Genomic DNA, 16,362 nt, shown 5'->3' on the forward strand with positions numbered 1-16,362 from the left:
TAGTCTTTATTTTGGAATGTTTAACATTTCAAATTCATGGAACATTCTACTGACAGTTGATATAAGACTCAAATGGTAGTCTGTGAAACCTGGAAGATTTACAAACAGTTTTTTTTCAACTTGAGGAAAGCAAGCAAAGCATTTGAATATGTAATGTACGTTAGCCAAAATAATATTTAGTCAATATGAAGAAATATGTTAGACATCTTGTTTTGGCGCTACCAAAAAAAACATCCATCTCTAAATGCATGTTTCTTTTTTTCAGTTGCCCATGGAGTCCATGGGGGATCATGAAGAGGGGACGGGATCATGTCAAATGTCTCCGCCTCGATGATCGTTCAGCCATCACCACCGATCATCTTAAGATGTCTCAGGACAATAGTTGACCTACTCTCGTTAACAGGGTGACTAATTCTGGTCTTTCCTGTGCAGTTTATTAAATAGAGAATACATCTAAATGTTACATTAAATATATCCCCCAAATAAATGGCTGGTGCATTTATAGATTTTTCTTGTTTTGTTTTATTGAGCAGCCCTGCCAACCTCACGTGCTGCAGAGTAGACTGGACTTATCCGAGTGCTGACCTTTATGCATGGTTAGGCTGACGAGGTAAGTTATGACTGATGCGTGCATCTGCTTTCTTGTTTTCACATGTGCTTTGGTAGTTATTGTGTAATGAATATGGCCTATTTCTCTTTTGTCAGGATACGAGGATGGAAGACATGTCAGCAACTCAACTAAATTAAGGTAAGCTGTCACCCAGCAAATACAAGTGAGAACACCGCATTGCAAAAAGGACCATGACACATGCAACGTTCATTTCTTCCCATGAGAACAGGAGCGCTTAACTAATTCATTCTATTTACAGACTGGACATAGACAAAAGCTGGGGTCCTATCTGGTGTCAAACAGTAAGCCATCGTGGACGATAGGGCTTTCTGCTTCAGGTGAGCTATTCATAAATAATGTACAAGAAAATAGCAGGGTACCTAATGATACCTAATTCCATTTTATTTTCTTACAGATTAAGGAAGAGCAGCTCTGAGATCCCCAAACAAGAGAAGACTATCTGTCTGTAAAGACTTGAAGATAGGAGTTGTTTGGAGCTCTACACCACCAGTTATTTTGTTGCTTCTGAAATTGTTATGTTTGGTCAATAAATCTTGATTACTTTGATTTGGTGTCCATCACAATTGGTGCTATGGATGTGCATGAGAGTTGTAGAGTGAGTGATTAGTATTTATAATGAATAAAAAAATGAAAACAACAAATGATAAAAATGCCTTGGTACTTCCAATACGTGTTTATAGAGACGTCTCCTCATTTTCTAAGACAGGTCTCAAGACCTGTGTGATGGCTGGGTATGTAAGGACTTGATGATGTAATTATGAGTTACAATGGGTGTCCTGGTAGTGGGCTGAAAAATCTACACATCCCCAACCAGGACACTGACAGACACGTGACCGACCTCGGAGCCACTTGGAGTCGTACTTGACGGTCCGCAGGACGGGGCTGTCGTCGCCAAGACTACGGTAGATGACAGCGTCGCTGGCCAAGAAGTCGGTCATGGTGGCAGAGTAGAAATCACCACCTAGAAAATAAAGTGAGTATAGTAAATATAGCAATTAATAAGTAAGATAGTATAAAAAAAGCAAGTCATAGTAAGACAATACAATTCAAATGGTTAAGCTTTATATAAAAGACATGTCCATGTCATCTATTTACCAATTCATATATGAAACACTTACATTTATGCTATAAGAATGCCCAGATTTTTATGACTAATCGATTTAGCCATAAAACTAGGCTTCAGTTTTGACCTACCTAAAAGGCCTAACACTTAGGCTTTGGACTACATTTTATTGCTGATGGACTATGGGCAAAACATTTACATTTCAAACTCTAAATGTATAAATTGCGCCACTCACCAGCAAAGAGGCCGAGGTTGGATTGGCCCGACTCGAAGGGACAGCGTGCCTGACCCAACACCTCTTCGCCAACCTGCTCCAGGGTGGTCATCTGTGTGAGCGAGAGGAAACTTAGTTCTCTGTTGCCATTATGGCCTAGGGCCTGGACTGAAACCAGCACTACACAAACCCCTTAACCCAATACCTCCTCTGCAACATTAGTGGAATTGCTAGCACGGCTGTGGTTGCTCAGCCCCTTGCTAGCACGGCTGTGGTTGCTCAGCCCCTTGCTAGCACGGCTGTGGTTGCTCAGCCCCTTGCTAGCACGGCTGTGGTTGCTCAGCCCCTTGCTAGCACGGCTGTGGTTGCTCAGCCCCTTGCTAGCACGGCTGTGGTTGCTCAGCCCCTTGCTAGCACGGCTGTGGTTGCTCAGCCCCTTGCTAGCACGGCTGTGGTTGCTCAGCCCCTTGCTAGCACGGCTGTGGTTGCTCAGCCCCTTGCTAGCACGGCTGTGGTTGCTCAGCCCCTTGCTAGCACGGCTGTGGTTGCTCAGCCCCTTGCTAGCACAGCTGTGGTTGCTCAGCCCCTTGCTAGCATGGCTGTGGTTGCTCAGCCCCTTGCTGGTGCTCATAAACGATCTGGCTGCCCCTCCAGTCCCTCTGGGGACAGTCTCCTATTTGTGGCAAAGCAGGAGCAGGAGTGCGCACACACACACACACACACAGTGCTAGGGAAAACAAAACAACATCTGTCTGATTGGCTTCACCTCACTGCCTTCAATGAGCTGTAATTACCTCTCGTTTCTAATGCTAAATGACAAGACAAGTCATCTTTCTTGGCTTTTCAACAATCTCACTATTTTATGTATGCCAATTGTATTGTATGCAAAAAACAGGTGAATTCTTACGCCCATTTTGTAAGAAATAGTGTAAAATTAAGCATGGCGCTGACTTTTATTTAAAACAGAAATGAGTGATGAAAACTAAGTCAGTCTAGATTGACATCATTTCGAAGAGCAAACCGACTGCCCAGGTAGCAATTATACCTTGTCAATGCAACAGGACTGAACACACAAAAGGCTTCGCAAAAAAAGGGGGTGAACGAAGACTCAAATTGTGGCATTGTGATAATGACTAGCTCGTTGTCTCTGCAGGCCCGCAAATCAGCAATCACAGCCTTCTAATTGGAGTGACATTAAGAAACTTCAATCATGGCTCTCTTGAATCTAAAGGTTTGATGAAAGAAAGAAATGAACAGCACACACACACACACACACACACACACACACACCTTGTAGTTGCGGCAGGTGGGGTTGAAGGCATTGGTGCCGCAAGCAAACAGGGTCTCATCGTTCCGCGGTACCAGCACTTTGACATAGTTGTAGCACTCATCCTGGAAAAGAAAAACACAGGATAGATAGTTAAAATAGCACTCAGGCATTACTAGGTATCACAACAATTCACAAATACAATTATTGAGCCTTAAAACCATCCAATTATGTTATAAGGTGCACTTATGTTGCTAGGGAGAGTTTCTCTCCTGACCTCAAAGTAGACACACAAGGAACATGGTGATTGATACTCACACTGTTTCTACCCCTCACGGTACACTTGGCCACATCCTTGGACCTCCATGTGAGCTTCTGCAATACATGAAGGGGGGGGGGGACTAAATATGACACCACACCATGCTCTAGAGAAAACCCCATCACACCCAGAGTTAAATGAAAGAGACCGACGCAATCACAGAATGTGCTCGTGTCGCCAATAGCCTGTCAGAGGCCTCTCTGTGACCTTTGGGGTCTGCCTGCCGAGAGCGTCGCTTGACTTCCCCCGCCCCGTCAACAGCAGGGGAATCTGGGAAGCTGATATGAAAAGGGGCTTCTGGGTATAACTACTGGACCTCTGCCGTATTGGGGTTACGCTCGAGGGTTCTCCACTGTGGTCTTTCATGTTAAACAGAGGGGGAGGTAGCTGGGGGAGCAGCCAAGCTGAGGGCCATTGTTTGCAGGCAAGTCCATTAGTGAGGAAAACTCACTAGAGGCCAGGCTGTGGTACTTCTACAAACAAATATTATTGATGTTGCAAATAAATTATGGGTACTTTGTGTTTAGAAGAGAACAAGCAGATCAAAAGTGTGCAGTAATAAACCACACGGCCATGTTATTTCCTGTTTAGTTTTTTTTATGTTGTATTCCATCTTGCATAGCCATGTGAGGTTTGATTGACTGTTTGATTATGTTTTTTATGTTGTATTCCATCTTGCATAGCCATGTGAGGTTTGACTGACTGTTTGATTACGTAACTTACCAGCTGGGGGACGAAGTCGTCACCAGCTGTGGTCAGGTTTACTGCAAAGACATGGTCCCTGTGGGGTAAAGACTAAGATTTAGTGTCATGGTGTGCTGTTACAGTCTCATAAATAAAAGTCAAACCAAAGGTTGGTTTCTCGGATTCTCCATTGAAAACGCTACAGTGTCCGGGAAACAGACCCTAGATTGGTTAGTCTGGTTGTGATGTTAAATTGGTTGCGATTGTTAACATGTGGACCAGAACGGAGGCAGTGGATTGGCTGACTGACCTGGCAGCGATGTAGAGTATGTGATTGATCCTCAGCATCCTCTGGAAGTCCAGGCCTAGTCTGGCTGTGTCGTTGTCCGACACCAGCCCCTGGAACCCTGGGTATAGGTAGGAGTCTACAAAGAGCGAAAATTATAATAAAGAATAGTTGAATTATCACATACATAAAGATTTTTCCAATTCATGATCCCAACTGCTATGGTATTTAAATCTTTAATAACGTAGTATTTGTTGGATTTTCAGTTGCCATCAGCGATAAACGGATATGGCGTAGATTTGCAGTAGCTAAACTAAACCAGTCACTGTCTGGTCAGACTCTTTCCATTCTAGTCATGTCCTATTCTTTCTGTGGACTGGATCCAGGTTCAGGAGCCCTGCTTGTTTCTAAAGGTCAGACTGGAGGGAAGGTAATGAACAGACACCTCTGATAGGACTGGACTCAAATGGCGAGTGCGGGGACTGAGTCTTGTTCATTAAGGCACGCAACATAACATTTTTGAAAAACATGAGCGTTTCTTATTGGACAAATCCCTGTTTTTATTGTCCGTTCTCTTCCGTTTGGTGCCCAACGAACACAACCCTGCTGAAGGGTAGATGAAGGTTTGATAGATCCATAGTTTATTTGGCTCGGGATGAGTGAGCCAAGATAAAGTGTCTGCTACTCCAGTTCTGGCGCAAGTCATTTGCATAAATGGCAATTATTAAAGCACATACTGTAGCCGTAAGATTAAACTTCGGTCGAAAGGCTTTGTTTGGACAACACAACAGCAAATATGATGACGAGGCAAAAGTGTTCATTAAATGATAAGACTGTTGGCATTTCGTCGATGGCAAAGACGACGCCGACCCGCAACATGCAGAGTGAGGAGCCGAATATGCTCTAACACTAAACAAAATGCCCTTGAGAAGTCCACTCTCACTCCCAGTTTGTGTAGATGGGTCTGATGTTGTCATTTCCACTGTCCGATATGTCAGGAGATATATCTGTAGTCAAATCGGTTTCAAGGTGTGTTAGCTACTACATCTGGCAACAAAAAAAAAGAGCTGATCTCAGCCGGACATTTTCAGCATTTCTCCTCGACTTTGATTTGCGCATACCGGAACCACACTAAACTCCCTCTCGTTCTTTTTGCCCTCTCTCTCCGCGATTTGAAGCTGCTGACCGCGCAAACCAACTCCTTTCTAATGCCACTGTGCCAATGACAGCCCCTCAGCGACACTTTCTCCTTCGCCTCTCTTTGTCCACCTTTCTCACACCAATAATGTATAGAACCTGTCCGGCTCATTAACTATCATGTAAACCATACCTCCTAGAGCCCATAGACTCACATACAGTTAGAGAACTGTGGGAAAACTGTGCCCCAACACCCACTCAAAATCCAATGATGGCCATTTTGAGTGCACCTCTTTGCTTAATCTAATCTTGTGTTTAATTTGCACAAGACCATCCCTCCACACTCATCTCTTGTGCAGGCCAACTCTACAGCCTGACTTCGGCTCATCAATGTATTAACAAGGTAGCATTAGGGCTCCGAGCCAGCCTTAGGCCACGCAAATAGGGTATCGGTTTCCTTGCGCAATGCTGTTGACAAATATCACAGCAATCTTCCTCCGCTAACTCTGGGATAGATTTATGTGTCACATCATATTAGTGCACTCTAACTACCAGTCCTGTGCTTCTAAATTAATCCCCTTATATCACAGAGGAAAAATATGCAACATGGCACCACTTGGCCTTTTAAATCACTCTAAGCCAAATCAGGGGGCTGGTGGGGCTACTCACGCTCCCATCCGACAACGTTGATTGGCTCCAGGTCCTTGGGGAAGGGCGTGGCCATGGCGAACAGTAGACAGGAAGTGAGTGTGAGGGCCGCCAGCAGGAGACGCCGCCTCATCCATTTCGGAGGGACCATCTTGAATGAGGAGAAGGGGGTTGGGTAGCAGCAAAGGCGGCTTCAGCAAGTCATGGTGTGGGGCTCCGATCCAAGGGAGCACTGTCTGTGGAGGGAAATATGGACGGAGAAGAGAGGAATTAAATTCAGTCAGATTAAAAAAGGGGTCATAGAATACACACGCTGTTTGACTATACATGTCAACCTATTTCACGGATATGTCATGCCAAATCTGTAATTGCTCAATTTAAGACATTTTCTCAATTGGCTTGTGATCTTCGCAAATTAATCGATTTGATTTAAAGAACATTTATTCAGGAGCCGATGTCTATTAATTGAATGTTACAATTTCAGGACAAGAGGCATTTTCTGCTTGCATTATCTAAACAAAAAGATACAGTTATGGTTCATCATAGCCTAATGGCATCTAATGGCAACACAAAGCTGCTAGCATAACAAAATGTATTCTTCATTACAATTTTTGAAAGAAATGCACAAAAATAAAAATCACACTGGACAAATGATTCACGTGATTGTCTCCGTGTTCTGGTCTATCAACTCATGACACCGGCAGCAGTCCAGTACTCGTAAAAACTAAACTAAATGTTAAACACTAATAAACACTAATACATTTTTTTCCCCCAAGGTCAGACTGACACCAGCCAGTTTTGGTCAGAAATATTAATGATCGACTTCAGGCTGTCTGCTTTCATCAAAACAATATCAATGAGGAACGAACGGTTCGAGCTGGAATCCAGATGGTCTTAACGGCTGCCAACGTCAACATCTGCCTCTTAAGAGTGCTAACATACAGCGCTAACGCACACAGCCAGAGCGATGACAAGAGGGAGATGCTGGCGGGAAAGGTCATTCTGTCTGAGATACTATACACGTCAGTCCAATGGACCGTAGAGATGCGTCGATCTACATTCTGAACGAGTCAATTGATAGTTTCATTGAAGTCGTTTGACTCATTTTACAGGAAACGTTTCATATTGTAACGGCTGCATCAAGTTGATAAACCAAGTGGATTACACAGAGCAAGATCTAGATTTACTACAATATCATACATTACTAGGTTAGCGTTCTAAAATCCTGACCCTCTGACTCTTTCGTGAGGAATACTGTGAGGAATGCTGCTAGCAAGAGGACATGCATCCTTAAACTAGGCATATCTCCACTGACTCGCTAGAGCAGGGTTTCCCCAAAACTCGGTCCTCAGGAACCCAAGGGGTGCATGTTAAGTGTTTTTGTCCAAGCACTACACAGCTGATTATTTTTTTTAACCAAAACGTGCACCCCTTGGGGTCTTGAGGACCGAGTTTGGGAAACGCTATGCTAGAGAAAGGATGTTAGCTTGCCGCGCTAACTAAATGCCCTCCCAAAGTCAACAAACAGGAGCTCTCGCCATCAATATCAATTAGCCTACGGCATCCTAGTTTAGATTCCGAGCAGGTGCTGTGCTTAGCCGCGAGGTCAGCCAGTCATGCGCCCGCCAGCTATAAATGATAAGGATTAGCATTAGCGTCTAGTCGTGTTTACGTTGTGGCTCGCGGTAGCCTCTACTCTAAAGGATTACACCCACTCAGACACGCAAGATTTACTGCTCCACTACAGTCAGACTGAGGCAACCTGTGTTGTCATTCAATCGATGTTTGGAGGAAGTAACATGGGAAAGTCTGAGGTAATTTTTGTGATCATATTACACAAAGAGGGGAAGAGTTCAAACCTTCCCCCCACTGACTAGCATAATCAGCACGACACATGAAAACGGGTGTTGTAACTGTGCCGTATGGAAAGTTTGTTTCCAGAACAATATAATAGAAGAAATGAAACAATGTATATATTTTTTGTGGGCAAACCAAGGTCATATTGTATGACTGTGAGCTAAGGCCCAGCTGCTTTCAGTCCACCTTCAGCTTACCTCACTAGTGAGTTGAGGAGCTAAAAGTGAGAACATACATTCCCATCTTCTCCAATAGAGTGGTTGTTACAGCGCTGCTAAGAGCTCCCAGCTGGGAGACAACGACCCCGGAGACAAAAACTCACTCTAGCTCTTCAACTTGTTCTCTATTGTGGTGGCGCCTGCCTGGGTTGTGGTAGTCACAACCGTGGGGGACATTTCCTGTCAAGAGGCAAAAGATCAAAAGTACTGTATGAAACTGCAACAGGAGACGACTGAAGCCATCTTGGATTGATTTATGAGGTTTGCTTCCGTTTGCTATGCTAAGTGTTGTAAATGTATAAAGACCAGTCACCAGACATGGAAAAATCTAATCAAAAGTTTAGGTTTTGGTCCCATATTCTTAGCACACAATGACTACATCAACCTTGTGACTTGTTGGATCCATTTGCAATTTGTTTTGGGTTGTTTTCTCAATAGTAACTGGCATCCAACGAGTCTGTAGAGTCCCAAGCTTGACGTAGAATATGGGACCAAACACTCAACTTTTGATTACTTTAACACACTAAGTCAAATGGGGAGACTAGATACATAGTGCTTTCATTCCTAAACGGTAAAACAGGCATGTATGAAAATACCCTCAAATAAAAAAGTGACATTCTATACTGCCGCCTCGTATGAAACATTTGGAGTATAAATGTTGGAGTATAAAGTCAGATTGTTAGCTTCACTGTCCAAATACATGAGGAGAGTGTAACATGAGGTTCTTCTGTTCAAGCAAGAAGTTAGCTCCCTTGCGTGGAAAGGAGACCAAAAGCAGGAATTAACTATTCTGGAAAGATGTTCAGGCTTTAAAAGAAGAGATCTAGCTCTCCCCCTAAAATTCCACAAGAGGCGTGGGTGTCGGTCACCGTACCGTTCAACTTCTCAACCCTCTCTCTGCGGTCACCGGCGCACGCCTGAGGTTTTGGAGCGATCGGGGAAAACCTCACTTCAGCTGAGACTGATTACGGTCCATGAAAAATCACTCCACGCGTCTGCCAGCTTCTACACCACAATTACCTAAACACAATCTCTGTTATGTACTACATAGTTCCAAAACCTCCTCTGCACTTTTGGTTTGTGTCAATGCATGGGAATGTGGATCCTCAGAGTGTCATTTATATCAAGAGACCAGTCCAACTTTTTCCTCACTCTTATTCTTTTATTATTTTGGACTGTAATCGGGCACTGTGAGAGAACTACGGAATTGGGGAATATATAAAGGATCGTTTCCCACAGACTACACCGGTGCCATGGTTGAAAAGGGTTACAATGATCCACGGACAAAACAAGAGAGTCTTCAATCTACAGACTACAACACGGGTCGCTGCCCTCATGTTTGTTATTAGATCTAGAGACTTAGAGTTAAGTGAATTGCTTAATTTCCTCTCATTTCGTCCCATGTTACTGCGAAGGCTGGGGGTTACCCCTGGTTTGAAGTCAAGGGCAAAAAATTATAGTAGAGGAAGGCATCATCTTACCACACTACACGAAGGATTCACAGCATTTGTGAGTCTGTTAGAGAGGGGAAGAGACAAGTTTGAACTATGCATCCGGCAAAAATAAACTTGGTTTGGTACGGGCAGTCTTCCTATTTGACTAGCTTGCCACTGGCGGGTGTGTATCATTACATACTGCATTAGATGACTCCCTGTTATGGGACAGCCAACATTCATTTCCCACGTACCTACTTAAATCGCTATTCATTCCTCATCTGCAGTTTTTCTAACTCTACAAACTCTCGAGAACAACCCACGTATCTAAGCTAGCGTAAACACAGCCCCCTAGGGACACGCAATGCTTTCTACACCTAGAGGGCCCACAACGAGGTTCTGTAAACACAACACCAAGACTAACTCTTCACTGCTTGAGTGGACTTGGGGAAAAAAACATCTTGTAATACAATTTCTGGGAACTCTAGGTTGTAGTGAATTGAGGGGGTGAAATGCTCTTACAACGCAGGAGCAATGGAAGGAGAAAGAGGCTTTGCCAATATTGGCTTATAGACCTTGCGGAAAAACTACATGCGTAAGGTAAATCTTACAGCTGATTTGTGGTGATCAGTGCTTAAGTATGTAATCTTAAATGGGAGAGGGACAGCTTGAGGGTACCGTAAACAGCATACCTGTCACTATCACTGGTAGGAAAGACCACCTTGAGGCTTAAAGTAATCATTGGCCTTCAATTGGCTTAATGTCGTTCCTTTCTGTTCCTTTTTAAACCTCATAATATAATATATTTTTTTACATTAAGCTTGACATGAAATTACTTCACCGATCAGTGCGGATAGAGCAGCTTGCTATGAAGCGGGCAAGCTATAGCCTAGTTGTTTATATGAGTGATGGACAGACAAGTGTACAGCTCGGGATGCAACAAAAAAAAATTGCGGGTGAGGAGAGAGCGAGATAGGGTGGAGGAGGCTTAGCTAGCTAACAAGCTTGTGTGTGCAGAGCGGGGCAACAGAATTAAAAATACTTACCTTTTTGTAGTTAATAAATCCAATGTGAAACGTAATAACTATAGTATCCTTAACTAGCATTTAAAAAGTTTAGCCATTCTCTAATTAAAAATGTCTCCCTAATTTCTAAAATCACACTTGTGATGCCCTGTGAAAGGTTGAGAATATTTTCAGTGAAACAATCTGAAGCAAGCATTAACATATTACACTCAGGGCTGATCAAACATGCACACAGCAAATAAGTAACTGTATGTGTCTGTGGAGCTTGGCAACCATTCAAATACACTTTTACAACTGTACTGGGACCTGTAAACACCAAGTGCGCCAAAAAAGCAAGTGTGGCATTGATATATTGACTGAAAGATCCAGGCATATAAAAATCAGGTTGAACATTTGGACACTGCATGGGTCCGTTTTACGATGGGTTGAATGAACCTGAGCCTGAAAATGAAACAAATCAAGTGCACATGCCCTCTGATGTCATCTAAATGCACATCATCAGTTGCGTTACGAGTGGTCATTAAAATAACTGATGGCATTGCATACGTTTCTGCTTACCAGCACGTTGTTTGGGCTCAGAGAAATCAATGTTGTCCGTAGCACACATCAATGGCTGCGTGTTCTATGTAAAACAAAAATATTTTTTTTCCTCCACAGGATTACTGATTAGATGGTACTGGTCATTGCTCGTGTTGAACTTGAGTAACCTTTCTGAATGAAGCTTGATCAGTGGACGTGTATGAATTGATGCAGTTGGCAGCTGTGTGCGTTTACAGCTCAGTATTCAATTGTGTGTGTGTGTGTGTCTTGCACTGCTCTTTCCCCGGTCTCTGATGATCCACGGGACACGGTTAGCCCCTTTGCTATGCAAGTCAGCTGCCAATCTCCTCCTAGCCACTCGCCACCCACCCACCCGGCAAAATCCAAGTATCTGCTTTGGCAGCAGAAACAAGATCCGTCACGGAACCCTGGCGCGACCTGGGAATATCCCAGTGGTCAGCGGCTTTGGTGGGCTGTGGCTCATTTTGTGCTCATTCCTCCATTTCCTCTCACAGCCGGGCAGCCCTCAGGGATCATTAGGAGGCCTTTTGAAGATGAGCAGCAGCGTTTTCCTTCCGAGCATCACAGCGTCAGCTCTATCACGCACACCTGAAACCGCCAGGCCCAGACAGGATCGTTTTAGGATAATGTGAGGTCTGTCTTGTCTTTTGCGCGTGCTTTGTTTTTCCTCCCTGGGTCTCCATTTCTTTGTTTTTCTCAACAGGTCTATCGGTTTATCCCATTCTCTGTTTTTCATAAACACTCAAAGCTCGAACAAACACAGTGATTGTAAAATGCATATTTTCTCAGTTTTCCCCTCTCTCAGCCATGCTTGTTTGGTGGTTCTCACTTAACAACGGAAGGCTTTTATGCTTGGCAACAGAGGTATTTGCCTGTTCTGTCACAAAGATGATAATAAATAGGCTTGTTTTTCAAAAATTGGAGAGAGTACAAAGAAACCAAATCTAGTAAACATGAGATGAAAGAGGGAAGCCCAGAAAATACATTGTTTCAAAAGACAGATTAACTTTTTGCCACACATTAAAATAGAGAAACGGCCTGACCACTGATCCAACAGAATGATGAGGGCGGGGAGGGTATAGAGTAATCAAAAGACCAGCCATTGCTGAGTCTGTAGTTCTGTATTTCCACAAAGAGGCTTCGGAGAATCCCAAAGGTGGCGTTAAACATCTGTATAGACCGCATTACCTTTCCTCCAGGATAAAGTAGTAAAGCAGAAAGGAGAGGGTTTGGTACAAAGCTGAGCTCACCGCTTCCTGATATCCTCCTGCCACAATAGATCGATCACTTTGTACGAGTGATTTTTCCATTTTAACCGCAGCCTACGGAAATTCACAGGTTATGAATCAATGGGATCTATCTGTGCACTTTTTAAGCCCTCCATTTTGAATACGGCGCTAGGCACCGTAAAATGCCACGGCCTCGCCTGCTCGCTTCCTGACGCTTTACGCCGCGATGAAGTACTTAATCATTGTGTATGCTCTTACATTGTAATGGCACCTTACAGACATTACAGGGTACCCGTCTGGCAAGGCATGTTACTAACCAAAACGCATGGCAAGTCAAAGGTTGTTTATCACAAATGGTTTCTAGGAGAGAGGAAAACCAGGTCAAAATGCCTGTTCCTCAGCAAGATCCTCCCTCTGGCTCAATAGGCCTAAAATGGATTTGGTGGAGATCAGCCTACAGATAACACAAATCTCTGTTCAGTTGTCTTGATATACAACAAAGAAATTCACTGTGTGTGAATGCTTGCTCTTTAAGTCCTTCACAGAGAGAGGTGTTTCCTTTTTGATAAAATATTGAATTGGCAATATTTATGCAATGCAGAAATTCTCCATATGCACAAAGAGCTTATTAATCTCAAATGTTGTGCACAAATGTGTTTACATCCCTGTTAGTGAGCATTTCTCCTTTACCAAGATAATCCAGCCACCTGACAGGTGTGGCATATCAAGAAGCTGATTAAACAGCATGATCATTACACAGGTGCATCTTGTGCTGGGGACAATAAAAGGCCACTAAAATGTGCAGTTGTCACACAACATAATACTACGACGTCTCAAGTTTTGAGGGAGTGTGCAATTAACATGCTGACTTGCAGAAATGTCCACCAGAGCTGTTGCCAGATAATTGAATGTTAATTTCTCTACCATAAGCAGCCACCAGCGTCGTTTAAGAGAATTTGGCAGTACGTCCAACCTGCCTCACAACCAGACCACGTATAACCACGCCAGTCCAGGACCTCCACATCCAGCTTCTTCACCTGCAGGATCGTCTGAGACCAGCCACCCGGACAGTTGATGAAACTGAGCATTTCTATCTGTAATAAAGTCATTTTGTGGGGAAAAACTCCTGATTGCGCCCCAGTGGGTGGGCCTATGCCCTCCCAGGCCCACCCATGACTGCACCCCTGCCCAGTCATGTGAAATCCATAGATTAGGGCCCATTTCATTTATTTAAATTGACTCATTTCCTTATATGAACTGTAACTCAGTAAAACCGTTGAAATTGTTGCATTTATATTTTTGTTCAGTATAGAGAGAGTGCCTTGAAACATGGCACTGGACCGTGAGAGAAAATCTGGGATAAGCTTTCATCATGACAGCTAATCCAGCAGCCATCTTTCATTGCTGAAGGACAAACACCAAAAGAGCCTTCTCTCCTAGAAAAGAGACAGAGGGGAGAATATATATATATATATATATATATATATATATATATATATATATTATATATGAGAGAGAGAGAGAGAGCAGTGCATTGGAGAGAGACCACAGGAGAAAGAGAGAGAAAAAGTTAATCAACAATGAGAGTAACCACACACACAAACGCGTCCACACAGCTGTAGAGAGACGGGGGATACAAACAGTCCGGTTTGTAGCGGGCGGCTAGCAGGCGTGGTGCTAAGTCTTGGCAGAGGGACCATTAAGTGTGAGCATGTGATAAATGCACTGGGCTCCACAGACCTGAAGTTCATTACTCTGTGTGCAGTAGAGAGCTACAGAGCCATCGCTCATGAAGGATGGGGGATCCATTGGCTGTGTGAATGTGTGTGTGTATCGGCGTGCATGCGTATGTGTGCGCGTGTGTGTCCGCCTGTGTCCAACTTGACCAACACAACGCTATTCATATCAATCAATGACTCCCATTCATATTTTCTCTTTGGCACGGAGGGCATAGCCTTTTGGGCAATAGGGTACAGTGAGAGGGGAGGTGGAGTGGTAACATAAGCCCTGTGTTATCAAGCCCCTTAGAAACACACTTTGTGGTCTTAACGTCACATTCCGTTGCCCTTCGCAAACTCCATTTCTGCCCTTCTCGTCTCTCTTGGCCGTCATCTGTGGAATTTCCCCAGGCGACTCCAAGGCCAGAAGCACTTTGGGGACGGGGATGGGGGGCGGGGGGGGTTGCATCAAACGAATAGCTAGCGGAAAGAAAGAGCCAATGTTGCCTGAAGGAAGGAGGTACGTTTATTTTTATTTGTTATGTTTGATATGTCGAAAGCCTGTGCCGGTTGCCCTCAAGAGGGTCAAGTTAGAGGCATAACTCTAAAGTGTATTCCATGCAAATGTAAGAACATACAGCTTTAAGAGAGCAGGGCTTAAGAAATGATCAAGTCACTATGATTCAGAGCTATCGTTTTATGATTCTATTAACTTTGATTGGGGAAGAGACAATTCCACATTGGAAATAAAAAAGGGGGGGTACACTGTTTTCGCATCGCATCAAAGTAATTCTCTTCGATTGTCAGTGAGAAAACAGGGGAAGGACAAGAGGCTGTTAAACTGTTTGAAAGAGATTCTCAATTAAATCAAGGACGCTGAACAACGAGCGATGGTCGCTAAAGAAAAAAAAGAGGCGAAAGATGAACGTCAGATTAGACAGATGAAGGGGTTTAAAATAGGCCCTCACTCATCTTCAGGGAGAGATGAAAAGCAGAAGCAGGACTGAAGGGTCCCTCGTTCTCCCTCCCTCTTCCCCCCCACTTTCTCCCTTCTCTCTGCAATCTTTCTCCATCCCCACTCTCTCTTTCTTCCAACGCCCTTTCTTCTGCTTCCCTATCTTCAATCACGCTTTCTTATTTGGAGCATTCCTCCATGTCTCTTGAACTCGAATCGTCCGTCTTGAACTCAAATCGTCCGTCTTGAACTCAAATCGTACTTCTGTTTCTCTCCCCATGCCACTTTGCTTTCTTCCCTCTCATCTCGGCCTACCGCCTGCTGCTTTGGTCCACTTCTTTGATCGCCCTGTACTCAGAACAGCATGACACCATGCATGTCTTACAATGTTATACAACCCTGGCTTCTGATCCCAGGACAGTTCCAAACACATTGATCCTCCTCCGAGCAGCCAGCTACTGTACCAGTCTCATCTAGGCCATACGAACTTTGTCAACAAAGGATGACATCGTCTTTCCGTACGCAGCCAAGCCTCTAACCACGAGTCCATAAAACACTGTTGGTGATAGTAGAGCTATCACAAATAGAACGGATTGACCGTCCTCGCAGGTATAACGCAAGCTCTCATTCTCTTGAAACGACCGATTCTGCAACCTTCCCGAGAGTGCACGTCTCTGAGCCTTACTGTTTGTGAGAAAGTGTGTGTGTGTGTGTGTGTATCTCCTTGTGTACAACAAGTGTGTGTTTGTGTGGGTCCATAGATTGCTCTATTTTCCTATTAAGTCTCCTTTCACGGTTTCTCGGCGTGTGTCTGTGAGCCCATAGGGACAGAAGCTGTGGCCCCCTTTCTTCTAAAAATAGGCCAGTCTTTAGTGTCCCTAATACTCGACTGGACCGGCTGACACAGCGATAATTGGGGGGTGTTGAAAGCAACAGTGAGACATGGGAGTGATTACCAAGCGAGAGGGCTTCGAATCACAGAAGTGCTTTTCTTTCTGGGCTCTGCTCCCTGGTGGGCATGCCACCTAACAACTAGCCCTGTGAGACTTTAGCAAGGTTTAGAGTGATTGGTGTTCACGGTGTGTGTGTGTGTGTGTGTGTGTGTGTGTGTGTGTGT

General features: G+C 44.1%; 1 protein-coding gene and 1 long non-coding RNA gene across 5 annotated transcripts in view; one reads left to right on the top strand and one right to left on the bottom strand.

Moving 5' to 3' along the window:
• LOC115173593 (semaphorin-6D-like) overlaps window positions 1-16,362 on the bottom strand; it is a 93,244-nt gene that overhangs the window by 21,729 nt on the left and 55,153 nt on the right. For 2 of the 4 annotated variants that reach the window (XM_029731841.1, XM_029731844.1), the window contains exons 4-10: window positions 6,271-6,485; window positions 4,489-4,603; window positions 4,218-4,275; window positions 3,494-3,550; window positions 3,199-3,300; window positions 1,930-2,020; window positions 1,470-1,592 (exon numbers count right to left, since the gene is read on the bottom strand). In XM_029731841.1, the coding sequence (XP_029587701.1) occupies window positions 1,470-1,592; window positions 1,930-2,020; window positions 3,199-3,300; window positions 3,494-3,550; window positions 4,218-4,275; window positions 4,489-4,603; window positions 6,271-6,400 (676 nt within the window). In that variant the 5' untranslated portion in view covers window positions 6,401-6,485. Of the gene's footprint in view, window positions 1-1,469; window positions 1,593-1,929; window positions 2,021-3,198; window positions 3,301-3,493; window positions 3,551-4,217; window positions 4,276-4,488; window positions 4,604-6,270; window positions 6,486-7,479; window positions 7,860-16,362 lie in introns of those variants that run through there. The other 2 variants (XM_029731843.1, XM_029731842.1) reach the window with 2 other exon arrangements.
• Window positions 315-1,455, top strand: LOC115173594 (uncharacterized). Its single transcript, XR_003871628.1, has 4 exons — window positions 315-404; window positions 534-610; window positions 706-748; window positions 870-1,455. It is a non-coding gene; the product is annotated as an uncharacterized LOC115173594 (long non-coding RNA).

The sequence above is a fragment of the Salmo trutta genome, chromosome 34 (genome assembly GCF_901001165.1).
Source record: "Salmo trutta chromosome 34, fSalTru1.1, whole genome shotgun sequence".
In the NCBI taxonomy this organism is placed as follows: Eukaryota; Metazoa; Chordata; class Actinopteri; order Salmoniformes; family Salmonidae; genus Salmo; species Salmo trutta.